Source organism: Vigna umbellata, chromosome 2 (assembly GCF_029865625.1).
Source record: "Vigna umbellata cultivar VRB3 chromosome 2, Vumbellata_1.0, whole genome shotgun sequence".
NCBI classification, from domain to species: Eukaryota; Viridiplantae; Streptophyta; class Magnoliopsida; order Fabales; family Fabaceae; genus Vigna; species Vigna umbellata.
The window spans coordinates 44,877,825-44,898,621 of NC_142166.1; the positions used below are offsets into that span (position 1 = coordinate 44,877,825).

The 20,797-nt window shown below is 34.5% G+C and overlaps 1 protein-coding gene and 1 pseudogene across 1 annotated transcript; both read right to left on the reverse strand.

Moving 5' to 3' along the window:
• Positions 1-8,009: 8,009 nt before the first annotated feature.
• LOC124836850 (bark storage protein A-like) lies at positions 8,010-9,904 on the reverse strand. The gene is made up of 5 exons (XM_047312082.2): positions 9,599-9,904; positions 9,434-9,501; positions 9,173-9,328; positions 8,689-8,940; positions 8,010-8,447 (listed from the first exon to the last, which is right to left on the reverse strand). The coding sequence occupies exons 1-5, from the start codon at positions 9,822-9,824 to the stop codon at positions 8,103-8,105; spliced, it is 1,047 nt and encodes a 348-aa protein (XP_047168038.1). The 5' UTR covers positions 9,825-9,904; the 3' UTR covers positions 8,010-8,102.
• Positions 9,905-15,843: 5,939 nt separating this feature from the next.
• On the reverse strand, positions 15,844-17,105 carry LOC148204094 (UDP-glycosyltransferase 88F5 pseudogene; annotated as a pseudogene).
• Between the last annotated feature and the right edge of the window lie 3,692 nt (positions 17,106-20,797).

The window sequence follows — 20,797 nt, forward strand, 5'->3', positions numbered from 1 at the left end:
CCCATAGGTTAATAAGTTGCGAAAATATCTCAAAAGTAGCGTAAAAATGGATTTTTTTAGTAATTAGACGTTGGATCTAGAGGGGGGCCGACGTCAATTGCCTTATTAAACCCCAAAAATCAGAATGTGAACCTCACTTTCTTTCGCGTTTTTGTTTGAGTTTTTTCTTCGTTCGCGTTCGTTAGTTACGCGTTTTCTCTCTAGTTGTGTTCATCTTCTTCCTGTGCTTTCTCTCGTTCGCCATTAACGTCCAGGTAAGTTTTCTTCCACTTTGCACCATTTAAAATCATTTTGCACTGATTATATTACCTTTGGAACCATTATCTTTCATTTACACCGATTAAAATTCGTTTTCATTGGCTTTTGGTTCAGTTCTTGGGCGCATTCTAGGACAATTGGGGCGACAATTTTTGAATGGTTATTGTGCGCGTTTTTCTCCTTACCCTCACAACGGTGTCTGTCTACACCAAACATCAATTAACGTCTGCTATAAATGCAACAGACGTGAATTGACCTCTGTTCAAAGATAACATATGTCAACTTACGTCTCCCGCTATCTAAAATAACATACGTTAAAAGCTATGTTTGTGTTAGTGTAGGTAGTTAAAGATCATTCAATTCTACTAATTACAACTTTTAGTTGAGTTACTTAAGACAATTACATGATATTATTTACCTGGGTATCTAGCTATAGTTAATAGGACGACATTGGATACTTTATGAGGAATGAATTACCTAGTCAAACATTGATTACTATGTATTGGGTACTATGTTTCCCACATTAAAGGCTACATTTATTCTTTGTTAACAACGTTGCTTATTAAGTCAGAATATCGCCTATCAATATCTTCTTGTGTCTGTCGAAGACATCCTCACGTTGGAAGACTTAACAAATAATAGGTGTAGTTTCTCACAAGTAAGCTAATCATTGGATCTTTAAGCCAATAGATCTATAATTGTAGTTCATTTAGATGAAGACTCATGGTCAATAATGTATGTCTATAGATATTATTTTAATCTTAGTTTAACTTTACTTTTTACATCAGTTCAGATTTAATCAAAATCTCTGACCAATACTAATTTGAGTGTTAGAGAATTTTTTAAGGACAACTCACTATTTAATAAAAAACGAAGAAGGCTTAAAACACAAATACCATATACTAACAATGCTTTCAAGGATCTAGTCGTTGGCAAAATGTTCTGCTCTGCCCTAGAGAACGAATTAAAATAAAGCTTGTTAAAATCATTATAATTTTAACGGTTAAATATGTTTTTAGTCCCTTAACTATCAAGCGATTTTGGGTTTAGTCCCTATTCGAAAGGTTTGTTCATTGTAGTCCTCTTAGTTTTGAAACTCTTATAATTGATCCTTAAAATTGAACGACGTTAACTTTTGAGTGATGTGGCAAACGACAAACCCACGTCTGATGCCACCTTCCCTGACTACTATGTGACATGGCAGTAAAGGTCTGGTGGTCGGTTAGCCACTCAGACGGTCACTAGGTCTGGTGGTCAGCCTGGTGGTCGCTCGGCCACTCGGTCTGGTGGTCGGTCTGGTGTGCAGGACTGAACAGTTAGTGGTGTGAATAGGAAGAACCAAATGGTTAAGTGTGTGAGTGTGCAGGACCGAACGATTAATTGTATGTTTTTGAGCAGAACCGAACGATTAAGTGTGTAGTACCGAACGGTTAAGTGTGTGTTTGTGTGCAGGACCGAACAATTAAGTGTGTGGGTGTAAGACCGAGAGGTGAGTAAAAGACCGAGCGGTAAGCGGAAGACAGAAGAGTGACTGAGGTAGAACGGTGCACTAGAGGAGAAACAAAATGGTAAGACAAAGGGAAGTGAGGCCAAACGGTTCGTTGGAGTAGATGCCGAGTGGCCGACCACCCACCAGGTCGACCGACCACTACACCTTTACTGTCACGTCAATTAAAAGTAGTCAGGAAAGGTGGTATAACACGTGGCTCGCCGTTTGTCACATCAAAGAAAATTTAATGCCGTTTAATTTTAAGGACTAAAAATAAGAGTTTCAAAACTAAGAGAACTAAAAGGAACAAAAATTTCAAATAAAAACTAAACCCAAAATCACGTGATAGTTTAGGAACTAAAAACATATTTAATCTTCATTTTAAATATATTACTACGTAAACTTGCATATGTAATAAGTTTACTTTACGGTTTTACTTAATAGAATTGCGATAGTGAACAAAATAAAAAGCCACCAAAAGTAAAAAGAAAAAACTATACAAAAGTAACAAAAAATATTTTTTTTTCTAGAAATTTTAGACCCGACAAGTATTAGTTTGGTCCCTACTTATTTTAAAAAACCATTTGAGTATTGATATGTTTTAATTTTTTGAAAAAAAATTATATACTTTTTGGTATGTTTTTATTATTTGAAAAGGAAAATGACACTTGAACAACCATTTTTGACAACATTTAGACACGCGCACACGTGTCTAAATTTGAGTGGTCCAGTTGGAAAAATTAAATGAAAATAGACCACTCAAATTTAGACACGTGTGCGCGTGTCTAAATGTTGTCAAAAATGGTTGTTCAAGTATCATTTTCCATTTGAAAAAGGTATCAACTGACATGAGAAGTCATACAGATACTAAAAAGTAAAATAAAAAAACATTTTTCATTTTTTATTTTTATATTTTTTTAATAATTTTTTTATAGCATTGGCGTATGTATGAAAAAGTTAGATGTCCAATAGTAATAGGGATGGAGGTATGATAAAGTTAAACAAATGTTGGAGAAAGTAAAATAAACACCTAAAATGTAAAAAATAAAAAATCATGGGATTATGGATAAAATGTGGGGTTTAATAAAAAGAGGATAAAAATGGTATAAAAGGAGGTGAGGTGCATGAGTAATGATGTGCGGGGTGCAGGAAAAGATTCAAAAATTAAATTAAATCAATTGGGGTGCAATCAGTAAAATGCAAAAAGAAAGGCGGGTGTGAAACTATAACTTCCAGATAAATTATACTTAATTATAAATTTAAATTGAATTTTTAATTATGTTTATCCTCTAACACTTAATTTGTTTTATCAAGATTATATGCTTTTGGGGTCAACATTTGATTTAAATAAACCAAATTATTAGACAACGGGGTGGCTAATTTAGTTAAAAATGAATTCAGAACTACATTCAAAGTTAGAACAACGTAAAAAATTAGAAAAACATATAAAATAATTTTATCTCTATCGTTTTCTACTCAAAGGACGAGGACTTTTATAGTAATTCTAAATTTTAGATAAACACATACACACAGACACACACACACACAGAGACAGAAACACACACAGACACACACACAGATACAGACACACACAGACACACACACACACACAGACACACAAACACACACACACACACGCACACACGCACACACACGCACACACGCGCACACACACACACGGACACGCACGGACACACAGACACGCACGGACACACAGACACACACGGACACACACACACGGACACACACACGGACACACACACGGACACACGGACACACACACACAGACACACACACACAGACACACACGCACACACACACGCACACACACACGCACACACACACGCACACACACGCGCACACACACGCGCGCGCACACACACACACACATATATATATATATATATATATATATATATATATATATATATATATATATATATATATATATATATATATATATATATATATATTACAGAAGTTCTAGAATAGAAGGGAAAACTAAAAACAAACCGAAATGAAAGCAGATACATGGTATGCACGTGGATAAGACAACAAACAATAATGTTATCATGATTTAATAACATTATTGTCATTAACTCCTTAGATTGGGTTCTCCTCTATGCGCAAATTCCTTATATATCCTCTTATGAAGGAGAAGATGAGATTTGGGTGAGATATTGAAGAGAAGAGATTGAGCTTTTAAGAAGAAAGAGAAATCTGTTTGAAGAAGAACTTTTACATAGGCTAGTTTTAGTTTTTAATAAAAACAGGGATTTACGATATAATTCTGATTTTAACTATTTCTCATTTAAAATTCAACACAAATAAATATTATTGTACTATATACCGTATGAAAACATGAAGATGTAGTAGTTATAAACATTGTAATGCATCTTAAATTGTAGGGTCGAACAATTCTGGAAACATGATTTGATCCGCATTCCATACATGTTATAAAATTTTGATTCGTTGTATATACTGTGTTCATGTTGAGGTATGTACTTCGTTCTACTTGATTATATTTTAAGGAAAATATTTTTTTAACAACTTTTTTATAATTGTTGTGGTTGACTTGTTTCATATATATAAATCAATAAAAAGTTATTAAAAAAATTATTAACATGATCCATATTTTACCACATTTCCTTTCTTTTACTTGAACACCAATATAAAATAATAATTAAAATCTACGTATTAATTAACTATAAAAAAAGTGAGTATTTATAAATGAGATATAGGATATACCTTTAGTTTATATGCATGCATGGTGAGAAAATTTAAATGTTTATATGTTATGGATGGAAATTAAATTAATATATTGCATAGTAATATGAGTAATAAAGTTTATACACAAATATTTAGGCTAGTGTAATATCTCATTTTAATAGTATAAAATTACTAAAATGAAATGTTACATAGATGCTAAAAGAACAATTAGGTAAAACAAACCTCGTTTGAAGAAGAGATCTATTTTTGTAGATCTATTTAACAACTCATTTGCTACTCCCTCACCTCAAGCTGAACAACGGAAAAAGTGAATCCCTAAGCTCACACCATTAGGTGATCATCGCAAAAGACAAACAACAAACAACATAAAACACAGAAGAAAGGGTAAGCTAGATACAAAACAATTCATATATTAATATAACTTACAACATACACATAAGTATTCATTCAAGACAAACTAGTTCAAACATCCTAACATGTTATGATCTAGACTTGACAGTCCGGACTTAGAATGATTGTCGAGCTATGGAGGGTTATGCACTCGAGGTGGCCTCCACTGCTTTGCAAAGTCATTGCCAATGGGTTTCACCCTATCACACTCACGAGATTAGTCTATACCACGCCTTGGAGCATATTGGAAGCCTCCAAGACTAAGACTTCCTACTACTCCTCACGACATGGATCAATCCTCTCTATACGAGAATGAAAGTCCATTGGAGTTTCTGGATAAACCCCAAGACTGAGCTCCTGCATTCATTCTAAAAACAACTCGAATCTCACCAAGAGAGTCTACATTGATACATACATTCCTCACTTTGATTCACATACTTTTACTTGGAACATGACTCATAATCATACCAAATCATATACTATATTTCACACATCAGACAAGCTTTACAATGTATTACAATTCATTCAGGTTCAAGGAATACAAGAAAGAAAAGGTTCAGGGAATACAAGAAAGAAAAAGGTGAACTAAAACCTGGACCATTCGCACAACGCACACACTCGCAGAGCAAATCCAGAAGTTTCTCGCACAGCGACCCAACTCGTTCTGCAAATCTTCATACAAAGACCCACCCCTCATAACCATTCGCACAACGATTAAATTCGTTGTGCGAACAAACTCTTAATTGTATCAAACCCTAAGCCCTCACATAGCGCCCCAATTCACTATACGAGAGCCCCAAACAGTGGCTCAAACTCCCCAAACACTCGCAGATCACACCTATTCGTTATTCGAATAAAAATGACAGTAGTCCCAGATCACAACCAGGCGCATATCGCCTTGATTCGCCATGCAGATCATCAAACAGAGAGCAAACCTCTCAAACCATTCACACAATGCATCTATTTGTTGTGCGAATGTCCTGGCAGAGAGCATCTCGCCAGGGTGACTCGCTGTGCAAATCTATTCGCTCAGAAAGTCTGCATAATCTGCAGCACCAAATACTATAGAATTATGCAACTCAACACCCTTTACCTATTCTAACTATTTTTTCCAACATCTAACCATCCTAATTCATGTTATACACCTAATTAGATTTGACTAATGGATTTTAAACCTTCCTACCATCAATCTAAGGCATTTTGTACACAATTTCTACTCTAAATCATCAAATTCATCAACTTAGACACTAAAATCCCATCCTACCACTTTTGACTAATTCACAATTTTACTACCCCACTTCCTCAAAACTTACCTAAAACCAGTATACTTCATTCAAATTTCTCATAAGTCAATCTCATAACAGATTTTAACATTTCATCTAGTCTATAACATCAGAATCATCATCCAAATAAGTTCATATTCATAGTTTCTTCACACACACTTACAACAGCCACAATAAGCACATTCATTCTAACATCAAATTCAACAATTCAGCTCATTATATATATAACTAACATATTCTTCACACATGCACAATATAGTTAAATAAACGGAGATAAAAATCCAGCTTCCCTTATCTTAGAGAAACACAACACTGTTCTAGAAAACCCCGACCGATGCTTTCACCGCAAGGAAACTCTACAAAAACCTACAACTCACCGATTGGTGATTGGAGAGAAATCTTATAACCTAAATTGAACCAAGAAACAAAGAAGAGAGAGAGTCTTGATCCATGCAAAACAGAAACGTCGTGCATGATCAAGAACCCTAGAATACCAAAGAAAAGGGTTTTTGACTTACTTGTTCTAAACAACGAATTGATTGTGCTTGAGGTTGTAGACCTTGACGCCGTGATCGTCTAGGCACCTCCTAATCGTCAAATAAATGACTTGAGATCAATAACTCTTAGAGAGAAAGTATAGAACTCTAGTAAAGTGGTTTCTAGAGAGATGATACGTTTTAAAATAATAAAACTCTCGTTTATAACAAAACTATTTATAATAACTGTTTAATATTAAAATAATTGAGTCTCACTATTTTTAGACTACCACCATTTTTAAAACACTATTTTTGAAGTTTTATATGAAAAATTTAAATAGTTTGACTATTGATAAATTTGGGAATCTCTGATAAATATTTTAAAAATCATACTACATGGACATAGGATGATAATTTGTTGGAGTTGTCAATCATGAACCAAACTAATAATGTTTTTGAATCAATTATTAATGAAGCACGTGATTTTTGTTAAAGCAAAATCCTTTTGCAAAAGAATCTTATGTTAAAGCAAGATATGTTTATTGATACATGTTATTTTTGTATTATTAATAACTTTTCTGCGTATGACAAATTATTGGGTTACAATGTTAAGAGTGATGAAACATACTTTATGTGGAAAAAAAATAAAAATTTTAAATACACAATATAGCTTCAACATTAAAGACTTTTAAAAAAAAAGTTTAGTTTCACTCCATATACTATTGTGAAAAAACTTTAATGAACATATCAAGTAAAACTCATTAATGTTGTCTTTGGATAAATCAAGAAAAGTCACCGACATAAGTCACATCGATGCAACACATGAAAAAATATGAGTGTGACATACATAATCTCCCCTCAATCATGTTACATTTTGTCAAAAAAGAACAAAATAAGTTTTTGTCAATATATCTAAAATGGTTTTAAAAGTATATCATCCAAATATTTTTAAAAATTTTGTGCTTATACACAATTTGAATTTAATTGGCCTGAATTTAATTGTTGTCACATCTTGGAAGCAATGTTTATTTGTGGCTATAATTGTGTCATCCTTTTTAAAAGTGTCAAACACACTATTCATTCTTTGATTGAATTTGCAAGTTAACAAAAAATGGATGAAGATCAAGATAACGTATTGTTATACTATAGATAACGTATTGTTATACTATGTCAATTTGATGTGTTTTTCTACCGTCCTTTTTTAATTATGATGCACTTATTTGTTATCTATTCATAGAAATTAGAGTCTCATGTTACGAGCAATGAATATAATATTAAAATTTTGAAAAACGTATGTCAAAAATATTAAAAATATGAACTCTAACATGTCAATGTCAAAGTCAAAACAATAATTACAAAGTTCCGTTAACTTCATAAACTCTATTAGAATAATTGAATGCATGGATTATTATTATTATTGGGAAACAACGTACGGCGAAGTTGTTTGTTTGTTACATATGCAACGTGGATTGCTACTCAGTGGGAAGATAAGAGCTTAACGAACTCAATGACGGTGCTGACAGAATTAGCGGCGGCGATGGATAAGAAGGTATCGGCTTCGTTGGACTCGGCGGAGCCACCGCCGGCCAAGTCGGAGAGAGCCCTAATAGCAATGAAAGGTATCCTTTGTTGAAGGCATATAAGAGCGACAGATGCAGTTTCCATGTCCACCGGACTCACTTCAAATTTGTTGTAGATGAATGTTCTGTATGCCGAATTGTCCACGTAGATGCTTTGGCTAATTCCTCTCTTCACAAACTGCATCTTCGGCGTTGAGCTTAAGCACGTCGTCGAGTTTACGCACGACTCTAACTTCAACCCCTGAACGTTAAAATCACTGCTTTTTACCATAACAATATCTACTTCCAATCATCATCAAACTAAATTAAAACCCATTTCAACCACCCTATCAATATATATTCCTTGACTTTTTTTTCTCATAAATCATTTTTATACCACACAGAGCCTTAATTATATATTATTTTTAAAAAAATTACCCATCCAAATAAATAAAGAAATTTCTTGATTTTGTGCTGAAGATTAGGGTTTTGCGATGATTTACCTGAAGTTTTTCAGCAATGCGGTAGTAATTGGAATCAACTGGAACCCAGAAGGCATGCTGCCTTTCTTCCGGAACGCCATCAACGGGAAAAATTTCCTCAGGTTGGTACCATATATTGTTTAGCTGGTTGTCTGCGGAACTATCATCACTTACGTTTGTGGTGAAATCTGCAAATTTTAAGAACCCTAAATTTCTGGTGTAGTCTCCATTGTCTTCCAAGGGTAACGTATCATCAGGTCCCAGTCCATGTCTCTGCTCAACACCCAAATCATTCATTAATCTTTCACCTTTCTATAATCATTCAGTTATTTGCAATATCAGATTCAAAACGGGGTGAATTAATGCGTCAGATCTCATCCAGCCAGCCGTAAAAGAATACACTTCCTACTTTTCCAGAGCACAAGTAAAGGTATCAGTTTTCTTTCCTTAAATATACTTCTACGTACATACATATATATACATATATGTATGTATGTGTATATACCTGCCAACTCCAAAGTGTAAGATGAGCCCATTGTTTGGGAATGGTTACATCTCCAATATGCAAGGAAGGATTTGCATTTCCAGCAATGCCGTAATGCACTACTCCTTCTACTGCGAAGAAACTCAGGAGAAGCTGAGTTGTTATACCTGAATTTATCTGCATATTTCAGCAACAAAAACAAATTCCAAATAATGAAGCCCTCAGAAATATATAGGAAAAAATGTGAACCCAAAATAAAAAGAAAAAGGAAGCCATATATACCAAGCTCAATCCTGTCATCACCAGTATGACAGGCTTGTCACCAATGGCTCCAAACCGAAATCTCTTTCCTTCATTAATAATTAGCCATGTTTCATATAGATGAGAATGAGAGCATAGAAAGTTATAATTAATAATATTTCGTATGAATGTTACATATGCATGTACCAGCAAAGTCTATTACGGTGTCATAGGGTGTGTAGCCTGGGTTCTGAAGAAGAGGGCTAAGTTCAAAAGAATTTGGTATGATTAAACCTAGATAAGGCCCCTTTTCGTTTGCTTCTGCAATTTTTCTCTGCAACTCACTCGTCAAAGCACAACTTACAGAAGCATGTTCAGCAATATTGAAGAACAAAAATGCAGCCAGAAACACGTACATGGCACCTCTGATCATCTTTATCCCTGATTCCAAACACGGACTATTCAACAAGTGAAATGAAAGAGAAGAGAGCTTTGCGTTTTATAGAAACAAAGGTACCAAATTGTTGGAAAATGTATCTTTCAGAAGCTAAGTCCCACATTGAAATTGTTAAGAAATATATCTTTCAAAAACTGTGTAATAAGTTTAGTTTAATAGAAATAAAAAAAAAGTTAAACACTATAAAAAAATAAAAAATAAAACTATAAATTCTAAATTAAAAATTAGAATTTTCACTTAATTTTCTCCATAAATATCTAGGAAATAATACCCATCACAAATCAAGAAAAGAGGAAGCATATCCTCCACACAAATTTATCACCAAACACATAGTAAGGACAAGCATGATTAAGAAATGAAAGGTGGCTTCAAAAATCTATTACAAATTGAAATTTATTATTCTTAATTAATCATCTTACTTTTACTAAAGATTATTTGAATTAGTCATTGACATATTTCAAAAACTGTGTAATAAGTTTAGTTTAATAGAAATTAAAAAAAAATTTAAACACTATAAAAAAAATAAAAAATAAAAACTATAAATTCTAAATGAAAAATTACTCATCACTTAATTTTCTCCATAAATATCTAGGAAATAATACCCATCACAAATCAAGAAAAGAGAAATCATATCCTCCACACAAATTTATCCCCAAACACATAGTAAGGACAAACATGATTAAAGAAATGAAGGTGACCTCAAAAATCTATTACAAATTGAAATTTATTATTCTTAATTAATCATTTTACTTTTACTAAAGATTATTTGAATTAGTCATTGACATATTCTATACGCATATCTGAAGGTAAGCTAAATATACAAAAACAAGACAACTTAAATTATTCTAAAGAGTTTCTGACTAGCGGATATCTTCTACAAAGGGAAATATCCTTAAAATTGTAAGATTTAAAAAATAAATCCAAATTATTTCGTTTTAACATGGATAAGTAAAAATAATAACATATACATCGTATTTTCCTTTTAAAATCAGTATTATTTAAGAAACTAGATAATAATTTTTAACTTGATTTGGTAATTTTGTGATAACTTATATTGGAATTCATCAATAACAAAAAATATTACATTAACAATACATTCTTAAAAGATATTTAATAAATTAGTATTTCAGTTTGTGTATTGCACAATGTTTATTTTTTTTATATAACTTTAAATTTTATAATAAACAATATTTTTACATATAAATATATTATAATAAATAAAAATATTTGAATATATAATTATATTTTTATTTGACAATGAAGATTTTAATTATGCACAAGTTTTTTAAATAATTAAAATTTAATATATATATATATATATATATATATATATATATATATATATATAATGAAAATAGCGTGAAATACTTTGCGTGTTCAATTGTAAGTCTTCTTTTAAGTTATCTTGAGACTTTGACTTTTAAAGTTTTGCCAAATTTTTCTAAAACTCACTTTTATTTAAAGAGACATTTTATCCACTAACCATCTACCTAGAAACTCGATTGACGATAAATCGGATATAGTGTTTACAGAAGGGTTATTATTAACCGTTTGGTTAATAACAAATCTAAAATATCTAGTTAAAGATATTAAATATGTTATTTATGAGAAATCGACCAGATTTTTAGGTAAGTCTGTTTATATTTTATTCTGTTTATATTTTATTGGACTTATGTCAATTTAAAGTTCATGAGACAACTTATTAATAGAGAGTCGTGATCACAAGTCAGGTACGTTCAACTTACACTTCATAACACTCAAACATTCAATAGTGATAATCTTTCACTAAATATTCAACTAAGAACCAAGGTTCTTCAAATTCATGCCTAACTTGAGCCTCAGAGTATCTTTTGTAGGTACCACCCCCTGGAGCAAGAAGGCAACCGAATGGTCTAGACTAAAGTCCACCGAATGACCAAGACTGAGGTGACCGAACGACCCAAACAGAAGTCAACCGAACGACTCAGACAGAAGAAAGGCAAGCAGCTCAGGCGATCCCAGCTTTTGAAAGGAAGGAAGACACATCAGAAAGGTTAGTCTCTCGGTCTTACAAAATCCCTACCAAAACATTTTGGCGCCCACCGTGGGGCCGAGAGAAGTAGGAGAAGCCCAATGGTGACCACAAGGAGCATGGAGGAACAGCAGAACCCTAGAGATTTGATAGCACATATACAAGCACAGGCACGAACCATACAGGCACAGGCGCAAGCACAGCAAGAGCTGCAGCAGAAGCACACAGAGAAGATTGCAACACTGAGAGCAGAACGAGGTCGCGCCGAACGGTCAGCTCAGCACTCGGTGTCCACGGTCGAACAGGATAACAACCGTCAGAATGAAAACGATGGAAGTCGTAATCGGTATCCATCTCAGCACACCAACCCGAACGGTAGAGGAAGGAGAGAACCATCGCCCTTGCAAACCGTTCGGCCCTCTAGTTTACTCCCTTTCACGACGACCATCATGCAAACTCCAATGCTAGAGAAGAATCCTCCTGTATTAGAGAAATATGATGGCTTGACAGATCCCGACAATCATCTCAGGATCTTCACCAATGCAATGGCGTTTTACACGGACCACGATCCGGTCATATGCAGAGTCTTCTCCTTATCACTCAAGGACGAGGCGTTGGAGTGGTATAACACTCTTCCTCCAAACATAGTGGACTGCTTCGCCATCATGGAAACAATCTTTAGAAGGCAATACGCCTCCAATCGAAAACAGGTGATAACACCCGCGGAGTTGGTAAATACTAAACACAAAAAGGATGAAACCTTGAAGGCCTTCATGAAAAGGTACAACGAAACCGCAAAGCGAGTTAAAGATGTTAATCACACTTTTATCATCAACAATTTGCCTTCATGTTTAAGACCAAGATATTTTGCTAAAAGGCTATATGCCCGACCACCAAAAACTATGGACGAACCTCAGGAAAGGATCGTTAAGTTTATTCGTATTGAGGGCATGAGAAACTCGAGGAAGAAACAACAAGAAGTCTCTACATGTGGAAGCAAGAAAGAAGGCAGGCAGTCATTCAACAATAACGACAAGAATGGAGGTACATTTCACAAGGATTTCATCCGAACACCCATGTATAATCATTACACCCCCCTCAACGCACCTAGGGTAAAAGTTCTTGAGGAAGCTCTTAATACCGAACTTCCTATAATCTGAAAGAAGTCTTCTCCAAAAGACGCCGACGAAAGGAAAAGGTTTCGGTTTCATCTAAACCGAGGACACACTACAGAGAAATGCGATATGTTGAAAGATGAAATAGAAAGGCTCATCCGAGGTGGCCATCTGCGGAAATTTATAGAAGAAGGAACCCAAATAAGAAGTCCTCACAGAGAAAAATCTCAGCGCAGGGAAACTGAACGGTTCTATAAAACAGTCGAACGAAGACATAAGCATAGTCGCAGTAGCAGTCGCAGCCATAGTCACAGCCCTGACCGCAGAGTTCTTCGACGTATCGACTAGAAAATATGATAAAAGGTCCTTCCTAACATGTGGAATGCGACAAATATCAAGTTTACTTTAGTTGAACATTACTATCATGTTTATTTCCTCAGACATAGACTTTTGTTGTTTACATTCTTTTGTTGGAATAAACGCTTATGATATCATTATCACGTTTTATCACATGTAGTCGGCCAATCCGCCTTACGGGGTCGTCCACAAAACTCAGGGAACGCTTTGAAGCGAACTTCTAGGTTCAAAATTGAACGGTTAAGACAGTCCCCCATGGACTATAAACGGAATGGTAAAAACAATCCCCCATGGACTATAAACCGAACGGTGAAGACAGTCCCCCATGGACTATAAATCGAACGGTAAAAATAGTCCCCCAAGGACTATAAATCGAACGGTAAAAACAGTCCCCCATGGACTATAAATCGAGCGGTAAAGACAGTCCCCCATGGACTTTAAATCGAACGGTAAAAATAGTCCCCCAAGGACTATAAATCAAACGGTAAAAACAGTCCCCCATGGACTATAAACCGAACGGTGAAGACAGTCTCCCATGGACTATAAATCGAACGGTGAAGACAATCCCCCATGGACTATAAACCGAACGGTAAAAATAGTCCCCCATGGACTATAAATCGAGCGGTGAAGACAGTCCCCATGGACTATAAACCGAATGGTGAAGACAGTCTCCCATGGATTATAAACCGAGCGGTAAAAACAGTCCCCCAAGAACTATAAACCGAGCGATAAAGACAGTCTCCCATGGACTATAAACCGAACGATGAAGGTAGTCCCCCATGGACTATAAACTGAGCGGTAAATACAGTCCCCCATGGACTATAAACCGAACGGTAAAAACAGTCCCCAGATGAAGGCTCACTCACAAGTATTCAGTCCTTCGGCTTCTTAGGTATTCGGTCATTCAGCCTCATAGGTATTCAGCCATTCGGCCTCACAGGTATTCGGTCATTCGGCCTTCCATGGCCTCAAGTGTTCAAACATTCGGCCATCCGGCTTCATAACCCAAATTATTTAATGTTAATTTGATTGACTATATTTTGCTAATCACATGCGCATTCGAATTGTTTTTCCTCTTCAGTACAGGTGACAACACCCTACATACAAATCGTCCGGCCTCTCTCAAGCTCATAAGTCCTATAGTTAATCATGGCTAAAAGCCGAACGATTAACTCGGACTTGGGGACATGTATCAGATATAGTGTTTACCGAACGGTTACTAATTATTAACCGTTCGGTCAACACCAAATCTAAAATATCTAGTTAAAGATATTGAATATGTTGTTTATGAGAAACTGACCAGATTTTTAGGTAAAGTCTGTTTATATTTTATTCTGTTTATATTTAATTGGGCTTATGTCAGCTTAAGGTCCATGAGACAACTTATAAATAGAGAGTCAGGACCACAAGTCAAGTACGTTCAACTGACACTTTATAACACCCAAACATTCAATAGTGATAATCATTCACTAAATACTCAACTAAGAACAAAGGTTCTCCAAATTCACGTTCAACTTGAGTGTTGGAGTATCTTTTGTAGGTACCTTCCCCCCCCCCTCCCCCCCTGAAGCAAGAAGGCAACCGAACGGCCAAGACTGATATGACCGAACAGCCTAGATGGAAGTCAACCGAACAGCTCAGACAGAAGAAAGACAAGTTGCTCAGTCGATCCCAGCTTTCGGAAGGAAGGAAGACACGTCAGAAAGTTTAGTCTCTCGGTCCTACAAAATCCCTATCGAAACATATTGTAACACGAGAGACTATGTTTTAATTCTGAAAAATATGGTTTTTATAAATAAATAATGAAAGTCAAAATTTATTTTTATGTTAAGTGTATAAATTTTAATTTTAACACATTAATTATTTATTTTTGAAAATCATTTTATTTCTTAAATATATTTTCTTAAAAAAACTTTGCTTTTTTTATTACTTCTGGAGCATAATATATTTTCTAATACCAGTCACAATATATTTTTGAGAATCTTTGAACATACTTGATAATCGATAAAATATAATATAGGCTTAAATGTTTACTTCGTCCCCATGTTAAGAGGTGAATTTTTGTTTAGTACCTGCTTTTAAAAATGCTTCTATTTTATCCCAAAGTAGTATAAATTGTATCAATTAGATCCCTTCCGTTAAATTGACATAAACGAAGTTAACTCCCAGCTGACGAATCTGCACTTTTTCTTCTCTCTCCTCTGCATTTCCTGCAATGTTCCATCTTTTTTCTGTTCTTCTTCCTCACTTTTGCTGCTCTTCTGCTCCTCTAACATGCAATGAAACTAACTACCTAAATTAATGCTAAGGAAGAATGCATGTTCATGACTCATGAATGTTTTGCATATGCCAGTTGCAGTCGTCACCGATTCTCCAAATTCAATTTTTTTTCTCTTCCATTTCAGAATCGCACAACACAGAGAGCTAGCTCTCTGAACGCGAGGCAATTTCGTTTCCAAGTTTCAAGGATTCGCGAGCCAAGAAGACTTCATCATCCTAATTCAATTAAATGTCATTTTCTAAAGAACAAGAGCCCATGTTGATTTTGCTGCTCTTTCTGCTTTGATCGTCTGAAATGCAACCTCTGTTCTGAGAAACTATTTCTAGTTATAATCTCATTGGTCCCATTGGCATTCCCACCTTTTGTTTTAGCTTTGAAGCTTCTCTCTCTGATCTCCTTTGTCTCCATCATTTCCCTCACTCTCTTTTCTACTTCCTCTGCACTCACAAACCTATCTCCTACCCTCTAATTCACGCCAAAAGCCACCTTCATCTCTCCCACCATCACCTCCTTGTTCACGTGCTGCTTTGCGTACAGTGGCCATGCAACCATCGACACCCCCGCCACCATCCCTTCCAACACCAAGTTCCACCCGCAGTGACTCACAAACCCCCCACCGATTCACGACTCAGCACCTCCACTTGCAGTGCCCAAGCCTTGACCACCATGCCTCGATCCTTGGTCTTCTCAAGGAACCCATCTGGCAACACTGAAGCCAAGTCGAATTGATCCCCTGGCTTTACTGCTTCCTGATTCTACTTTACTCCCTCCTCTTCTAATGGCCTTTTCACAACCCATAAGAATCTCTTCCCACTCTTCTCTAACCCTTTCGCCATCTCTTTCAACTGTGACACCGAGAACAATCCTCTGCTTCCGAAACACAGATACACCACGCTTCTGCTCGGTTGTTCCTCCAGCCATCGCAAACATTCCTTGCAGCCATCTAACAGGGGTTCCGGCATGTTTACCGCCTTTAGAGGCGCATTGCCCGGCACGCGCAGTTCCACGCCGACCATATCCTTAAACGACTCAATCCTCTCTTCGTGGAGTTTCGGAAAGTACGAGAAGAGCGCGAGAACGACGGTGTTGGAAGTGAAGAAGTAGTAGACTGGGATTCCCATGGAAGAAGTTGATTCCATGGCGGAACTGCAGAAGAGGTCGATAAAGAAGGCTTTGATGGCGGAGGTTTGGGAGATTTAGGAGATGGAGGTGGCCACGCTGGAAGCATTTGCTTTGATGAAGCCGAAGGCTCTAGCGGCGAGGCTTACGGAGGTTGAGGCGGAAAGTGGGATGTGGGGTAGGCGGAGGAAGGAGATGGAGGGATGGGCGGTGGTGATGCGACGGATATAGGCTTCGATGGTGGGCTGGTCGAGGAGGCCCGTGGTGAGGATGATGGTGATGTTGAAATGGTGCGTTTGGATGAGCTTGGCAAGTTCAACCATGGCTACAATGTGGCCTATGCCTGGTGCTGGATACATTACAATTGTGTCCTTTTCCACCTACCCTTTCTCCGTTGCCACCTCCGCCAGATCAATCTTCTTCCCGCCAATCTTACGCTCCTCCATCACTGCCACCTCCATCACCGCAATCTAAGCGAGAGAACAACCCTTCCCTGGAAAATCTAACATGAGAGGAGTAGGTACACTAAAACATATATTTTTTGCAACCATCTTCGTTGTTATTGGTTTGCAATTTTGGAGCAGAGAAGCAGAAGAAAATACTCCAAAATATTAATTGCATGTCAGAGGAGTATAAGAACAAAAGAGCAGAAAAAGTGAGGAAGAATAGAAAAAGCTGGAACATTGCAGGAAAAGCATAAGAGAGAAGAAAAAGTGCAGGTTCTTCGCCACGTGAGCTGGGAGTTAACTCCGTTTATGCCAATTTAACGGAAGGGATCTAATTGATACAATTTATACTACTTTGGAATAAAATAGAAACATTTTTAAAATCGGATACTAAACAAAAATTCACCTTTTAACATGGGACGAAGTAAGCATTTAAACCTATAATATAACATAATAAAATATTATAAATATTAAATATAGAGCCAAGAATGCACGGTTCTATTCCTCACATTATCTACAATTATTGAAAAAACCTTTTTTTTTGCCACCAGTTTGTAAAACCAACAAGTCAAAAATTCATTTTTATGTTAAGTATATAAATTCGAATTTTAACAAATTAATTTTTTTTTAAATCATTTTATTTTTTTCAAAATATTTTCTTAAAAAAGGTTTGCTGTTTTTTTTTAATTTTCGAGCAGAGTATATTTTTTAATACCAGTGACAAGATATTTTTTAGGAGTCTTTAAACATGCTTTATAACAGTTAAAATATTATATAATTAAGTAAACTATTATAAATATGAAATATAAAGCTACCTGATGCACGAGTTTATTCTTCACATTATCTATAATTATGAAAGCCATTACTATGCCACCAATTTGTAAAACCAACAAATATTAAGAAAATATAATAATTAAAAATTTAAAATGAATTTCAAATGCAATAAAAACTCTCTATTAAAAACTATTTTTGCAACAAATTATTTTAAATCTAAGTTATTTAAATCTATCTATCGAGTTTCTTGAAATTCTTTTTTTCTCTTCTCTCACCTTGAGTTATTCTTTTTACTATTTTTTAATTTTTATTACATTGTTATTCTATTTCAAGTTTCTATATATTTTGTGAATTTTAATTGTAAAAAAAGTTGGGACATGCAAGTAAGAATAACTATTAAGTTTTATTTGAAGTTTAAATAATTTATTTAAATAAAGTATATATAAATAAATAATTAAAAAAATGAAAATTTAACATTATCATACATGATAAAAATAAATATTATTTAATTTTTGATTGTTTAATAATTTTAAGAAATTTGTACAAAATAATGTTTAGTAACTAAAAAACAGTTCATTTAGAACTTTTTATATCATCACCTTAAGAAGGAGAGGAGAGACAGGGAAACATGCACCCTTCATATTTGCAAGATTTATATTGAAAAAAAAGTGTAGAAAAGTTGTGATTACATTTGCTTAGTTAATTATTTGCGTTTTCTTAATCAATTAAGGGTGTTGCTCCCTCCACCACCACACCTTTCTCCCTCCACCTCCCCAATTTATTTTAATTCCAATTATATCTTCAGATTAAAATGTTTTACTTTTACTATTTTAATTTATTTCAAACCTAGTTCTCCTACTTTACTCCTGCACTCAATATTTTCATCTCTCATTTTCGTTTAATAATTTGTCTTTTGTTTTACTCTGCAACCCAATCTGTCTTCTCCATTTCACTTCTCCTCCTCCGTTTCTTTCTTCTTCATTTTTCTTACATTATTAAAATACATTAAAAATATATTCAAAAATAATAAATCAAAACATTTAAATTAAATTATTAAAATATTTCAAAAATAAAGAATAAACTAATAAAAGAAACTCTAAAATAAAAAACGTAACTTTTAAACGGAGGTGACATCCTTCAACGGATGTCAACATCCGTTTAAGGAAAAACGAATGTCGAACATCCGTTTTACCTTAAACGGATGTTGACATCCGTTGGAGGATGTTGACATCCGTTGGAGGATTTTGACATCCGTTGGAGGATTTTGACATCCGTTGAAGGATTTTGACATTCATTGAAGGATTTTGACATCCGTTGAAGGATGTCTTAAAGGTTACGTTTTTTATTTTAGGGTTTTATTTGAAGATTTATTTGAATACGCACCTTAAGGAAGCAACACACACTGCACCACTCCACACACTGCACTACGAGAGCGACACTGCACCACGAGAGGGAGACTGCTTGATAATTCTTTGCACCACCACCAACCTTTGCAACTTGTAAAAGAAAGAGAGGAAGAAATATAATGTTAAAATGAAAGAAAAATATTTTACTCATGTACGAGGCACTAGAATAGGTTATTAGTGGAATAGGTTGTGAATGGGTAAAATTAAAAAATAACCTTAAAAATAAAATTTTACTTAGGGGTAAAATAGTAAATGGAAAGTGGAGGGAGAAAGGTGTGGTGGTGGAGGGAGCAACACCCATCAATTAAGGCTTCTTTTCATTACTCGGCCCAATGACCCTTTTAATAATTCTCTTTTTCTTTTTTTTTAAAGAAAAAATATTGATTATTAAAGTTTTTCTCAAAATAAATGTATTTTTTTATTGGACAAGATATATTTTAAAAAAGAAGGTTTTAAAAATATTTTGACAAGATGTTTTTCATAATATCCAAAATAAATTAAAGAAATCACAAGTTAATTTTATAAGGATGTATAAGTTCTTCAATTTTTTTTCTCATAATATAATGCCTATACAAAATATAGGATATATTAAAAAAAATCAATATCTTAAAGATAACATTAGAGGTATGGTTGTAAGGAGTATGAGATGGTAATTCTCATTCAATACATAAATCAATATAGGTTGGGATTTGAGAAGTAACATTATTCAAGTCTTAAAATTTTCTCAATTTTATGGTGGAATAACAAAATCTTAAGGGTACCCTTAGAAATTTGATTTAGAACAAAATGTAGGTGATGTGTTTTGCTTGCAAATGACATGAGTTATCCATCTTGAATTGTAAAAGTAAAACTGAGTCATTTCTTCTAACACTAATTTTTTTTTTTTATGTGAGAGTTGTAACATTTTAAATAAGATCCATTGCATGTAAAGAAAACAATGAGTGGAAGTCAACATTGGCAATAGAAATAAATATTATGAAAGAGAGTTGGTACATGATAACATTGCCACCACGAAATCTTATTAGCAGTGAACAAATTGGATTCAAACACACCACCTTTCTCAACTAGTTAACAAGTCTGAAAGAGACATCAAGTATTATGAAAAACTCATCATTGTAGTGGCCAAATTTCTCTATATTTTATTGGAAAGTAGATGCAAAACTTAATTAATAGATATTTTCAAAATTAAGTTTTTATTATAAAATTTCATTTTATTATTATTCAAAATATTTTTATTTAAATGTTCTATCTTTCACTTTATCATTAATGAAAAACGTCGTTGCTGCTTTCTCCAAACTTCTTTTATTCTATCATTTCATCTTTCGAATAGGAATGAGGAAAGTAAAGACAAGTTAAAGAAAATTGGAGATAAAATAATAGTCGCATTATTATACAATAACCAAGGACTACATGAATTTTTTTAATAAAACTTGATTAAAC